Consider the following 15,556-nt stretch of genomic DNA (forward strand, 5'->3'; position numbering starts at 1 on the left):
ATAAGGCTGAACAGCATGAAATGCCATCAGTCTACAGAGATTTCCCAGTAAAAGCAGGGCTCGAAATTGCGACCATTTTGGTCGCATATGCACCCTAAATTTAAGCTACGCGACCCCATAATATATATTGGGAGCATTTGTGCGACTGCATATAATGGTTGTAGTGTGACCTGTTTTTTTTTTTTTTTCCTAAAAACGTGGTAAAATCGCTCTTCCCTGCCGCTATATTGGTTCATATTAGCTGTCAATCACTCAAGACTTTCCGTTGTCAGATGACAGGGAGGGAGCTTTTGTGACTGCGGGGAATGCAAACGGCGGAATAGTGAAAAGTACACTGACTCTCAATGCGTTGCATGCACTGCGTGTTCAGCCAACACAATCTCATGGCAATTCGTAACATTTTCATATGTTTCCTCGTGAGATCAGGGTGCAAATGTCCGCTAAAACACCATCGCCAAAGAAGCTTGCCTTTACTGAGTTTAAACTGATGCGGGTTATAACAGAGAACAGTATTGCGCCGGTGGTCATCGGGAGAATCCTGCTCTGCCCCCCTCATATATTGGGCCGGCTGACTCGCATGCTTTTCCGCAAACACAGACAAATGTAATTCAGCGCGTAACGAGGCTGAGCATTAAAACGACACGAACCGAAACCAAAACTTTTAAAAGAGAGACTTTTCTTCCTTTCTTTTGTCCGTTCTTTCTTGAGGTGTATATTATTTTTCTATTTAATTACTGATGACGGCTTTGCTGCTTTCAGCATTGGATTAAATGATTTATTATATTATTTCGTTTGTTTTGTAGCAGAAATATTATTTATTAAATTGACATGCATATTAAAACAATAGTACAAAATAATATTTCTAACTACAATGCTTAATTTGTGTTTGATGCAAACCATCAATTTATTTTTCATAAAGTAACAGTAGGACTTTATATAGCAGATAACTTACATTAAAGCACATTCAAGGCAGCATGATGATGAGAAATATAATTCATTTTTAGTATTATTGTCATCATCATCGTCATCATTGATATTTTATAATTATTCAACATTCATTTTGGAGTTATTGCACAAATATTAAGTCATCACAGCATTAGTTAGATAGTTGTTTCTGGGTTTTGTTTGTCCCAATTAAAAACAATAAATCCCTTAATATACAACTTGTCAAATATATCATTCATTTTTGGTGGGTGCTCCTAAATTTTTCCTGGTGCTCCTAAATATTTCAGGTTGGGAGCACCGGTGCTACCAAGTAAGAAAGTTAATTTCGAGCCCTGAAAAGCCAAAGAAAAGCAAAGACAAGTAGATTACTGTGGTATAAATACAGCACTACAACATACAACGAGAGAGATAAACTTAGAGGTGTCACTTACCTGATTAATAATGATTTGATCAGCTGTAGTTTAAAATTTATGCTGAGTTTTCCTCCTCTAAGCACTTGTTATGTGGTCTCTGTTGCCATCTTGTGGCGGAGCATCAACCGTCTTTGCTCTGCTCAATATGACAGTCTAATGGCCGCCGAATGGCTGAATCTCAGAAATTATTCATACTTAAAATAGGCACGCAGTGGCGCAGTTGGTAGTGCTGTCACCTCGCAGCAAGAAGGTCGCTGGTTTGAGCCTTGGCTGGGTCAGTAGTCATTTCTATTTGGAGTTTGCATGTTCTCCCTTGTTGGTGTGGTTTTTCTCCTGGTGCTCCGGTTTCCCCCACAGTCCAAACACATGCGCTATAGGGGAACTGATCAACTATATTGATCGTAGTGTATGAGTGTTTGTGAAGGAGTGTGTACGGGTGTTTCCCAGTACTGGGTTGCAGCTGGAAGGGCATCCGCTGTGTAAATCATATGCTGGAATAATTGGTGGTTCATTCCGCTGTGGCAACCTCTGATAAATAAAGGGACTAAGCCGAAGAAAAATGACTGAATAAATGGCTTTAAAATAATAAACGGCACATTTTTTGTGTTTTCCAGGAGCAGTTCAGAGTCGCGAGAGCATCGAGGACGTGATTCGATTCGCTCATGATGAACGACTCTTCCTATTGGTCAATGAGGGACGTTTTTAGACTTTTTAAATCTTCTTTGATTAGAGTTGAAGTCAGAATTTTTGGCCCTCCTGTTTATTTTATTTTATAATATTAGATTAGATTTTTTTCAACACACTAGTATTCAGCTTAAAGTGACATTTAAAGGCCTAACTAGGGTAATTAGGGTAAAGTTAGGGTAATTAGGCAAGTCATTGTATAACAGTGTTTTTTTCTGGAGACACTCTAAAGCTAATAGTGCTTAAGGGGGTTGATAGTATTGACTTTAAAATGGCTTTGGTTTTAATATTTTTATTATTAGAAATTTTCGCAGACATTTACTTAAAAATACACTTTTTTTTTTTAACATAATCATAAAACTTGCAGTAAAACAATTAGACAATTGAAACAAAAAATTAACAAAATGATAATACTAATAAAAAACAACAACAAACAAGGGTCATAAAAATAATAATTAAACAAAAAAAATGAATAAATAAGCATGCATTCCCCCAACCAACCCCCACCAGTGCTATCCAACAATAAACGTAGGTACTATAAGGCATGTAAACATATTAATCAAGTTTGTAAAAAGGAAATAAAAGGACACCACATTTTTTCAAATAACAAAACCTCTATCAGGGTATATCTGATTTTTCCAGATGTAATGTACTGGTTTACTCTGTCAGCCATAATGTAAGAGTTGGAACTTCTTTTTTCTTCCAAAACATAAGGATGTCGGCGCCGGTGGTGTAGTGGTTAGTGCGTCGACACATGCACTCCAGTGCTCATGGCCTGAGTTTGATTCCCGTCTCGCAGTCCTATGCTGATCCTTCCCCTCTGTCTGCTCCCCATGCTTTCCTGTCAATACTCAATACTGTCCTCCTGACTATTAAAAAGGTGAAACCCCCCCCCCCAAAAAAAAAAAAAAAACTAAACAAAAAAAACAAAACAAAAGGATGAGTTTTTTTTTTAGGTCAACCCATGTGAAACAAACTGTTGTTGTACCCGTGTAAGTCTCAAAAATTCTTCAGAGGCTCCAAATAAAATTATTATAGGATCTGGCTCATTCGGAGTGTCTAATGTACCTGAAAAAATGTTAAATATTTTATTCTAGAAACTCTGTTATTTGGGAGACAGAAAGAGACAGGTTGGAATCTAAGAGCTGACATTTGTCACACACTGGAGACACTTCTGGTATTATTTTATTCAATTTACACATGAAATTATGAAGCCTATGAAGCACTTTGTGTGAGATTATGGGCTCTATTTTGACGATCCATGTGCAATCAGGGCGTGTCAGAATCCACTTTTTGCTAATTTAAGGACGGGAAAATCCGCTTTGCGCCGTGGCACATGGTCTAACAGGGTTGAGCTTATTTTCTTAATGAGTTATAGGTGTGTTTTGAGAATAAACCAATCAGAGTCTCATCTCCCATTCCCTTTAAGAGTCAGCTGCGTCACGCCATAAGCACATTTGCTATTAACATGACGTAAAGTAAGTGTAACTGTAAAAACTGAACACTTAAAACAGTTAAACAGAGCATCTGCAGCACGTGAATGAGAGATAAGGCCTCCTCTGTCTTTCCTTTCACTTTTGCACTCTTGGATAGGGAAACCTTTACGCACAGAGATCAGTTAGCCTGTAAATAATTAATTTTGTTTTTTAAGCGCAAATATTCGTTTCAAAACTATTTCTAAATTCAGTTCTAATTTCCAGCAAACGAATAAATGAACAATAATAATGAAGTGTGCTCAAAAACCTGAGTTATATCCTAAAACACATGCTGTGCCCCATATGGTCTAAAACCTGACAGGTGGACAAATCTAAGCTTGTTTTTAATAAAACAAATATAAATATGGATATAATAAATAATACTGCTAATAATAATAACATTATACAAAAGCAAATTGTTATGAATGAACTGAAAAAGCCTCCCGAGATGAAGAAGACATAAAAGCAGTGATTTTTCATATTTATGTAGGCTAGAAAATAATGTATTGTAATATTTTAATCCTTTATATTTATATTCTATATCTATTCTTATTATATCCTATATATATCCTTGATATTTTAATTCTTTTTCATATGTAAAGATATTTGCCTATTGCTCTCTTGTGTGTATTAAGCAGTGTGTAAGTGAGGCGCAACTCTGCGCTGGAGTTTAGACCGGGTTTATTTTGGTCTATTGAAAAATCTATTATAGTTTCTCAAAATAGCGACGCGCCAGCAGTGCGCCTCAGAACGCCACTGTTTTAGAGCAGAACGCCTATGGGCGCACATATGAGCACAAATGCATTTGCTATTAAAACAGCGTAGCGCAACGTCTCAAAACCACTCTTGCGCCAAGCTGAAACTACCAAAAGACTATTGCGTCGTGCCAACACAATCTCACGGCAATTCGTAACTTTTTCATTTAGTAGCTACTTTGTACAAATTCGTACGATCTAATTCGTACATTTTAGTACGATTTGCATATCCCCCAATGACGGTTGGGTTTAGGGGTGGGGTTAGGTGCCACGCCTCCTTTTTAAAATCGTACAAATTACGACTGAACTCGTACGAATTAGCCACTAAACTGCCAAAACATAAAATACTTACGTTTTCTCGTGAGATCAGGCTGGTTGTGCCACATTGCGTCGGGTGTATGATAGGACCCAATGTCTTGCAATAATGGAACCTTAAAATGGCTTTAAAACAATTAAAAACTGCTTTTATTCTAGCCGAAATAAAACAAATCAGACTTTCTCCAGAAGAACGAATATTATAGGAAATACTGTGAGAAATTCCTGAATCTGTTCAACATCATTTGGGAAATATTGCACAGGAGGGTGAATAATCCTGACTTCAGCTGTACGTAAGTGAGTCCGCTCATGTTGGTTTTCTGTGTTTTCCTACAGGAGTATCAGAACACAGTGTTTGCAGACGGATGTGAGTTTGTGTCCTATAAGCGAGTTCTGGCAGAGATGGATGAGGAGTTTTCACAGAGTGTTCAGCTGGCCTCGCTGCATTCACTGTCCAACGGCATCATGGGAGAGTGAGTTTCATTTATTCATTCATTCATTTTCTTTTCAGCTTAGTCCCTTTATTAATCTGGGGTCGCCACAGCGGAATGAACCGCCAACTTATCCAGCATATGTTTTACGCAGCGGATGCCCTTCCAGCTGCAACCCATCCCTGGGAAACATGCATACACACTCATTCACACTCATACACTACGGACAATTTAGCCTACCCAATTCACCTGTACCGCATGTCTTTGGACTGTGGGGGAAACCGGAGCACCCGGAGGAAACGCACGCCAACACGGGGAGAACATGCAAACTCCACACTGACCCAGCCAAGGTTCAAACCACCGATCTTCTTGCTGTGAGGCGATCGTGCTACCCACTGCGCTACCGTGCTGCCTGAGACAGTGTTTATATCTGCTTTTATCTCCTTAAAGGAGACCCATTATGTGATGTAAAACCAGCTGCAACCCAGTACTGGGAAACACCCATACACACTCGCTCACACACACTCACATGAGCAAACACACACACACACACCCGCGCAAACACACAAACACCATCAGGTATGAGCACACACTTATCCACACACACACACACACACTCACACACACACACACATACTTTCACAGGTACACATGCTCCGAGTATAAACACACACACACACAAACACACACATACAAACACTCAATCACGAACACACACACACACATACAAATACACACTTACACACACACTCAAAAGGATACACGCACATAAGTACAAATACAAACACACACATGCACACACAGGCATACACACACTCAGTCATACACACTCATACACACACAAACATGAACAGGTCCGAAAACACACACATACAGTCGTTTACAGACACGAATACACACGCACATAATTTCACAGGTACACACACTCAGAAGTATACACACACACACACACATACACATACACACAAGTACAAATACACACACACACACTCAAAATGCACACTCAGGTACACACACATTCTCACAGGTTTAAACACACACATAGGTACACACACAAATTCAATCAAACTCACAAGTGCAAACACACACATTCACAGACACACACTCACTTTCACAGGAACACACACACTCACAAGGACACACACACACACATATGCATACACAGCTACACACACACTCACAAGGACACACACACACACATATGCATACACAGCTGCACACACAGGAATACACACTCACAAAGGTTCAATCAAACTCACATGAGCAAACACACACATACAGGCACACACACACCCATGCATACACACAAACACTATCAGGTATGAACACACATTTATCCACAGACACACACACACATACTTTCACTAGTACACATGCTCCGAGTATATACACACACACACACACACATACTCATTCACACACATACACTACAGCCAATTTAGTCCATCAATTCCCCCATAGCGCATGTGTTTGGACTGTGGGGGAGACCGGAGCACCCGGAGGAAACCCACGCCAACAAGGGTGGAACATGCAAACTCCACACAGAAAAGCCAACTGACCCATCTTGGACTCGAACTAGCGACCTTCTTGCTGTGAGGCGACTGTGCTACCCACTGAGCCACCCTACTCTTCATGATGAACCCTGTGTGTGCTCTTCAGGTGTGGTTTGAGGACCAGTTTTATGGAGCTGGTGAATCTCGATGAAGACGTGATGCTGTACACTGAAGTGCTCCTGACTGGAGATTTATGCCCTCCTGTGATTGGTCAGATCGCTCTTGATGTCATGATGGCTCCGCCCTGTCCTGGAGACCCCTCCTACTGTGTATACACAGAGGTACGATTAAATAACACACAATAGCAAACACACACAATATAATTCAGTACACTCAAACATTTAAGTGTGTGTGTGTGTGTGTGTGTGTGTGTGTGTGTGTGTTCAGGAGGTGTCGTCTAGGCTGAAGACTCTGCAGTGTAACGTCTCGAGGGCCGTCAGTTTCTTCAACGATCTCCCAGGATTCAGCTGTCAATCAATTCAGGGCGGAGTCTTCATCTGCCCACAGCTGAGTCTCCCTCACTCTACACACACACACTCACAGGTACACACACACACACACACACACATTCACAGACGTACAAACATACACTTATTCACACACAAAACAGACTTACAAGTACACACACATACACACACACACACAATTAAAGGTACAAACACGCTCACACACACATTCACAGACCCACAGACATACACCCATACGCACACAAAACAAACTCACAAATACACACACACACACACACACACACATACACAGGCACTCAAAAGTATAAACACACACTCAAAGTACAAATACAAACACACACACACACACACACACACACACACTTATGCACACACAGGTATATACACACACACTCAGTCATGCACACTCATACACACACAAACATTAACACAGGTACACACACTCAGAATTATACACACACGCACATACTCACAAGTACAAATACACAAACACACACACACTCACAATTAAAAGGTATACACACACACTCACACACATTCACAGACCTACACATACACACAAAACAAACTCACAAATACACACACACACACAACACACACACACACCACACACACACACACACAGAGACAAAGGTACAAACACACACATACACACACACACACACACACACACAAACACACACACACACACACACACACACACATTCACAGACCTACACATACACACAAAACAAACTCACAAATACACACACACACACAACACACACACCACACACACACACACACACACACACACACACACACACAGAGACAAAGGTACTAACACACACACACACACACACACACACACAAGTAAAGGTACAAACACACTCAAAGGTATACACACACATTCACAGACCTACAAACATACACACAAAACAAACTCACAAACACACACACACACACACACACACACACACACACAGAGAGGGAGAGAGAGACAGAGAGACAGAGAGACAAAGGTACAAACACACTCTCTCTCATACACACACACACACTTAAACAGGCACTAAAAAGTATACACACACACACACACTCAAAGTACAAATACAAACACACACACACACACACACAGAGAGAGAGAGAGAGAGAGAGAGAGAGAGAGAGAGACAGACAGACAAAGGTACAAACAAACTCTCTCTTATACACACACACACACTTACACAGGCACTAAAAAGTATACACACACACTCAAAGTACAAATACAAACACACACAGTCATATACATAAACACTAACAGGTTCAAACATACACAGAAACACACACTCTTACAGGTACGTTCACTCAAACACAGTATAGTATACACACACGTACACACATTCACAGATATACTCACTCACAGGTACACACACACATAAGTTTAATCAAACTCACACTTACAAGTGCGAACACGTTCATACAGGCACACACACACACACACATACAAACAAACACTCTCATACACTCACAGATACTACAGTAACACACACATTCTTACTCACAGGTATACACAAACACTAACATGTATGAACGCACACACACACATGATGTTTAAAATGAGGAGGAATTCTTTTGTGTGTCTGTGTGTGTGTGTTTGTGTGTGTGCTTCCATGTGTGTGTGTAGCCAGTGGGCTTGTTGTACAGCAGGAGGTTGTTGGAGGATCAGGGTGTGTGTGTTGGGTTCAGCGAAGATCACACACATTCACACTGCTGCCACTTCAGGTACAGTGACCTTTTCAGACATGCAGTTTACACACACACACACACACACACTGAACACCCTGTTGGGGTGTGCGTGTCTGTCTCAATTGTAAGTGGCTTTGTACAAGAGTGTCTGCTAAATGACTAAATATAATGTAAATGTGTGTGTGTGTGTGTGTGTGTGTGTGTTTTAGGTTGTGTGTGTTGATGCCATCAGATGAACTAGAGGAAGTTCTCGGTCGCCTTCACTGTTTTCACCTAAAATTCCTCCAGGAATACTGAAATCACACACTCAGTGAAGCTCATCAGAGGATTAGATCTGTACACTAGGCTGTTTCCTCCTCTACTCTGCAGAACATGCTCATGTGAGCAGTATTAAAGGGATCGTTCACGCAGAAATCAAGCATTGTCTTTCTCTAAATCATTCATTCATTCATTTTCCTCCGGCTTAGTCTCTTATTTATCAGGGGTCACCACAGTAGAATGAACTGCCAACTATTCCAGCATGTGTTTTACACAGCAGATGCCCTTCCAGCTGCAACCTAGTACTGGGAAACATCCATACACACTCATACACGACATCCAATTTAGTTCATCTGTTAAATTACCCAATAAATTGTATTTTTTAACAGGTCCAAGCCGCTACTCATTTGAATTGACAAAATATTTGTTTATGGACACTTTTTTAATGCAAATCTAGAATGGATGTGCAATAAAAATGTTTTTACATCGGTTACTACATAATATTAGACTAGATATTCTTCAAGACACTATAGTATTCAGCTTAAAGTGACATTTAAAGGCTTCACTAGGTTAATTTAGGTGAAGCTTGAGTAATTAGGCAAGTCATTGTATAACAGTGGTTTCTGGTTTGTTCTATGTGGAGAAAAAAACCTGCAAATATAATAAATAAATAAATAAATACGCAAATATATAAATGAGTAAATAAATTAAATTAATTAAATTAAATAAATGCATACATTCCTGCATAAATATCACAATAAATAAATATGCAAATATATAAATAAATGAGTAAATAAATGCATAAATAAAACAATAAATATGCAAATATAGAAATTAATGAGTAAATAAATGCATAAATTCCTGCATAAAGCAGTAAATAAATAAGCATGCAAATATATAAATAAATGAGTAAATAAATGCATAAATAAAACAATAAATATGCAAATATAGAAATGAATGAGTAAATAAATGCATAAATAAAACAATAAATATGCAAATATAGAAATTAATGAGTAAATAAATGCATAAATTCCTGCATAAAGCAGTAAATAAATAAGCATGCAAATATAAATAAATGAGTAAATAAATGCATAAATAAAACAATAAATATGCAAATATAGAAACGAATGAGTAAATAAATGCATAAATTCCAACATAAAACAATAAATAAATATGCAAATATATAAATGAATGAGTAAATAAACGCATAAATTCCTGCATAAATAAAACAATAAATAAATATGCAAATATATAAATAAACGAGTAAATAAACGCATAAATTCCTGCATAAAGCAGAAAAATAAATAAACATACAAATATATAAATAAATGAGTAAATAAATGCATAAATAAAACAATAAATATGCAAATATAGAAATGAATGAGTAAATAAATGTATAAATTCCTGCATAAATAAAACAATAAATATGCAAATATATAAATAAATGAGTAAATAAATGCTTAAATTCCTGCATAAATAAATAAATATGCAAATATATAAATAAATGAGTAAATAAATGCATAAATTCCTGTAAAAATAAAACAATAGATATGCAAATATATAAATAAATGAGTAAATAAATGCATAAATTCCTGCATAAAGCAATAAATAAATATGCAAATATATAAATAAATGAGTAAATAAACGCATAAAGTCCTGCATAAATAAATAAATATGCAAATATATAAATAAATGAGTAAATAAACGCATAAATTCCTGCTATAAAATAATAAATAAATATGCAAATATAAAAATAAATGAGTAAATAAATGCATACATTCCTGCATAAATAAAACAATAAATAGGCCTAAATATGCATATATAGAATTAAAATGAGTAAATAAATTCATACATTCCTGCATAACTAAAACAAATAAATATGAAAATATATAAATAAACGAGTTTTATGTCATTTAAATGTTTTATTTACCCAGTATTTTTAATTTCTGTTATTTCGTTTATTTATTTATTTATTTATTCATATTTTCTGTTCAGTTCGCGCGCGGAATACAACGACACACACAGTGAGTTTGATTCCGGTCGTGTTCCTCTTCAGTATGAGTCAGCCCTGAACGGTAACCGTACACAGAGGATGTCGCAGCAGCAGCACGGTGATCGGTGCCGTTTTACCGGAAATCCCGCGTGTTTCATGCTGAAGTCTGTCGTGTTCAGCGCGTGAATGACCGACAGCTTTTTCCCCCCCGCCGCATCAGTGCAGATTCTCCGGTCAGAACACGTCATCCCGGTTACTAACGTAGTACGGCAGCAGGATATTCTATTCCACGCGCTCTGGATGTTTCCGTTCAACCGTGATGTGCTGCATCAGGGCGGGATGCGTTTAACGGGCTTGTGTTCCGCGTGTGTGTCGTGTCGGTTGTTCGGTTAACGGAGACGTGAGGAGGAGTCTCCATCTCTCCCCCCGCGTTCGTGTCTCTACCGTGCCCGTTAACGGGGGCTGCACCGTGGGGTCCTGATGGCGACGGCGGCGGCGCCCGAGCTGGAGGATGTGGACCGGCGGCCCATCAGGAGAGCCCGGTCCAAGAGTGACACACCGTACCTGACTGAAACCAGGCTGTCCTACACACTGCAGACAGGTGAGTGTGTGTGTGTGACTTCATTACTACTGTAGGCTACTCGGGGAATGCCATGATACTGTCATTGATGACATACTGAATGATTATAGTGGTCATTGTGGATGCTAGATGAATCAGCCTAAAGAATACCATGGTAAAACAAGTGCTTTTACCATGTCCAAATACATAATCACATTATTAATGACCATCTACTAAAGTATTACCATTGCTAATGCTGTTAATGTAATTTATAGTAAATACTACAGTGTTTTTACTATAGTAAACTGCTTAAATGTATAAATTGTGGTAATTGTATTTACTGTAGTAAAACAACTAATATAAACAAATAATGACCCAATACTGTAGTTTTCCACATTTACAGTGTATATTATACTACAATACACCACAGTTTACTGTAGTAAAAACTCAAGTATACTACATTATTACAGTTAATCAGTTCAAGTACTAATACTACAATACTACTCCCATTCAACAAAGAGTTATTTTACTATACTATACGGTATAATACACTTCACTATAGTATGGTTCAAAAACACTGTAGTATTTACTATAGTATATTTTTAATACCACATTATTTTAAGCATTTACTCTAAAGTATTTAAATACCATAGTACTATCATAGATGATACTGAATGATTATAGTGGTCATTGTGGATGCTAGATGTATCAGTCTAAAGAATACCCTGGTAAAAACAAGTGCTTTTACCATGTCCAAATAAATAATCACATTATTAATGATCAGCTACTAAAGTATTACCATTGCTGATGCTGTTAATGTAATTTATAGTAAATACTACAGAGTTTTTACTATAGTAAACTGCTTAAATGTATCAATTGTGGTAATTGTATTTCACTGTAGTAAAACAACTATAGCAATGTAAACAAGTAATGACCCAATACTGTAGTTTTCCACATTTACAGGGAATATTATACTACAATACAGCACAGTTTACTGTAGTAGAAACTAAAGTATACCACATTATTACAGTTAATCAGTTCAAGTACTAATACTACAATACTACTCCCATTCAACAAAGAGTTATTGTACTATACTATACAGTATAATACACTTCACTATAGTATGGTTCAAAAACACTGTAGTATTTACTATAGTATATTTTTAATACCACATTATTTTAAGCATTTACTCTAAAGTATTTAAATACCATAGTACTATCATAAATAATACTGAATGATTATTGTGGTCATTGTGGATGCTAGATGAATCAGCCTAAAGAATACCATGGTAAAACAAGTGCTTTTACCATGTCCAAATACATAATCACATTATTAATGACCATCTACTAAAGTATTACCATTGCTAATGCTGTTAATGTAATTTATAGTAAATACTACAGTGTTTTTACTATAGTAAACTGCTTAAATGTATACATTGTGGTAATTGTATTTCACTGTAGTAAAACAACTAATATAAACAAATAATGACCCAATACTGTAGTTTTCCACATTTACAGGGTATATAATACTACAGTACACCACAGTTTACTGTAGTAAAAACTAAAGTATACTACATTATTACAGTTAATCATTTCAAGTACTAATACTACAATACTACACCCAATCAACAAATAATTATTATACTATACAGTATGACACACTTTACTATAGTATGGTTCAAAAACACTTTAGTATTTACCATAGTATATTTTTAATACCATATTATTTTGAGCATTTACTCTAAAGTATTTAAATACCATAGTACTATCATAGATGATACTGAATGATTATAGTGGTCATTGTAGATGTATCAGCCTAAAGAAATACTATGGTAAAACATGTGCTTTTACCATGTTATAAAAGCAGTGATTAATGCAGATAAAGTCACATTATCTACTTAATGACTGTAGCTACTTAATTATTACCGCTTGCTAAAGTCATTAATGTATTTTAAAATAAATACTACAGTGTTTTTACTATAGTAAACTACTTAAGTTAATCTGTTGTTTAATTCTAGAGCACGAGTAGTAATACAAGAACTATAGTAACATAAACAAATGACCCAGTTTACTGTAGTTTTCTACAACTCTAGGGTATATTATACTACAATGCACCAGTTTACTGTAGTAATAACTACTACTGTAGTGCTTTTACCATGTTATGTCCTAAAAAACAGTGATTAATACAGACATATTCACATTATCTGCTTAATGACTGTAGCTACTAAATTATATCCACTCACTAATAATGCCGTTAATGTAATTTAAAGTAATTAATACAGTGTTTTTACTATGGTAAACTACTTAAATTAATCTGTTATGGTCATTCTGGGGCACTAGTAGTAATACAAGAACTATAGTAATATAAGCAAATGACCCAGTTTACTGTAGTACAACTATAGGGTATATTATACTACAATACACCACAGTTTACTGTAGTAAAACTGAAGTATACCACAGTATTGCACTTAATACTACAGTACTACACTTCTACATGCATGCATGGTGAATTGAATGGAATTCAATAACAAAGAGTTGTACACTATACTGTGTAATGTACTTTACTATAGTATTTTTCATACCATATTATTTTGAGCATTTACCTGCAAAGTGTTTAAATACCGTGGTACTGTCATTGATGACATACTAAATGATTATAGTGGTCCTTGTGGATGCTAAATGAATCAGCCTAAAGGATACCATGGTAAAACACGTGTTTTTACCATGTTATGTCCAAAAAAAGCGATTAATATAGATTATGTACTTAATTATTACCATTTGCAAATGTAATTTATTGTAAATACTAGTGTTTTTACTATGGTAAACTACTTAAGTGAATCTTTTGTGGTAATTCTAGAGCACTGGTAGTAATACAAGAACTATAGTAACATAAACAAATGACCCAATACTGTAGTTTTATGCAACTATAGTACAATACACCACAGTTTACTGTAGTAAAGACTACTACTGTAGTGTTTTACCATGTTATCTCCAAAAACAGTGATTAATGTAGACAAAATCACCTTATCTACTTAATGACTGTAGCTACTAAATCATTACCGCTTGCTAATAAGGCCATTAGTGTAATTTAAAGTAAATACTACAGTGTTTTTACTATAGTAAACTACTTGAAATAATCTGTTGTGGTAATTCTGGAGCTCTAGTGATAATAGAAGAACTATAGTAACATAAACAAATGACCCAGTACTGTTTATTTCTACAATGATAGGGCATATAATACTACAATACACCACAGTTTACTGTAGTAAAAACTCAAGTATACTACATTATTACAGTTAATCCTACAGTACTAATACTACAATACTACATGCATTCAATAACAAAGAGTTGTACACTATACAGTGTAATACACTTTACTATAGTATGGTTCAAAAAGACTGTAGTATTTACTATAGTATTTTTTACTACCATATTATTTTGAGCATTTACTCTAAAGTATTTAAAGCATGGTACTCTCAGATATTGAATGGTCATTGTGGATGCTAGATGAATCAGCCTAAAGGATACCATGGTAAAACACGTGCTTTTACCATGTTATGTCCAAAAAAAGCTGTGATTAATACAGATTATGTTCGTAATTATTACCATTTGCAAATGTAATTTATTGTAAATACTAGTGTTTTTACTATAGTAAACTACTTGAGAGTTAATATGTTGTGGTAATTCTGGAGCACTAGTAGTAATACAAGAACTATATTTAACAAACAAACGACCCAATACTGTTTATTTCTACAACTATAGGGTATATTATACTACAATACACCACAGTTTACTGTAGTAAAAACTCAAGTATACTACATTAATACAGTTAATCCTACAGTACTAATACTACAATACTACATGCATTCAATAACAAAGAGTTGTACACTATACTGTGTAATGTACTTTACTATAGTATGGTTCAAAAACTCTGTTGTGTTTACTATAGTATTTTTCATACCATATTATTTTGAGCATTTACCTGCAAAGTGTTTAAATACCGTG

At 36.2% G+C, this 15,556-nt stretch overlaps 3 protein-coding genes across 6 annotated transcripts in view; all 3 read left to right on the top strand.

Moving 5' to 3' along the window:
- Positions 1-9,386, top strand: part of gptl (glutamic--pyruvic transaminase-like) — a 23,317-nt gene extending 13,931 nt beyond the window's left edge. The window contains exons 6-11 of the mRNA XM_073933816.1: positions 1,973-2,050; positions 4,922-5,060; positions 6,678-6,852; positions 6,959-7,114; positions 8,681-8,778; positions 8,952-9,386. Coding sequence (XP_073789917.1) covers positions 1,973-2,050; positions 4,922-5,060; positions 6,678-6,852; positions 6,959-7,114; positions 8,681-8,778; positions 8,952-9,039 — 734 coding nt within the window. The 3' untranslated portion in view covers positions 9,040-9,386. The remainder of the gene's footprint in view (positions 1-1,972; positions 2,051-4,921; positions 5,061-6,677; positions 6,853-6,958; positions 7,115-8,680; positions 8,779-8,951) is intronic.
- pycr3 (pyrroline-5-carboxylate reductase 3) overlaps positions 1-15,556 on the top strand; it is a 547,472-nt gene that overhangs the window by 217,238 nt on the left and 314,678 nt on the right. The window lies entirely within an intron of this gene.
- phactr1 (phosphatase and actin regulator 1) overlaps positions 11,055-15,556 on the top strand; it is a 59,965-nt gene continuing 55,463 nt past the window's right edge. For all 4 annotated transcript variants that reach the window (XM_073932116.1, XM_073932117.1, XM_073932118.1 and 1 more), the window contains exon 1: positions 11,055-11,594. In XM_073932116.1, the coding sequence (XP_073788217.1) occupies positions 11,474-11,594 (121 nt within the window). In that variant the 5' untranslated portion in view covers positions 11,055-11,473. The remainder of the gene's footprint in view (positions 11,595-15,556) is intronic.

Source organism: Danio rerio, chromosome 20 (genome assembly GCF_049306965.1).
Source record: "Danio rerio strain Tuebingen ecotype United States chromosome 20, GRCz12tu, whole genome shotgun sequence".
Lineage (NCBI taxonomy): Eukaryota > Metazoa > Chordata > Actinopteri > Cypriniformes > Danionidae > Danio > Danio rerio.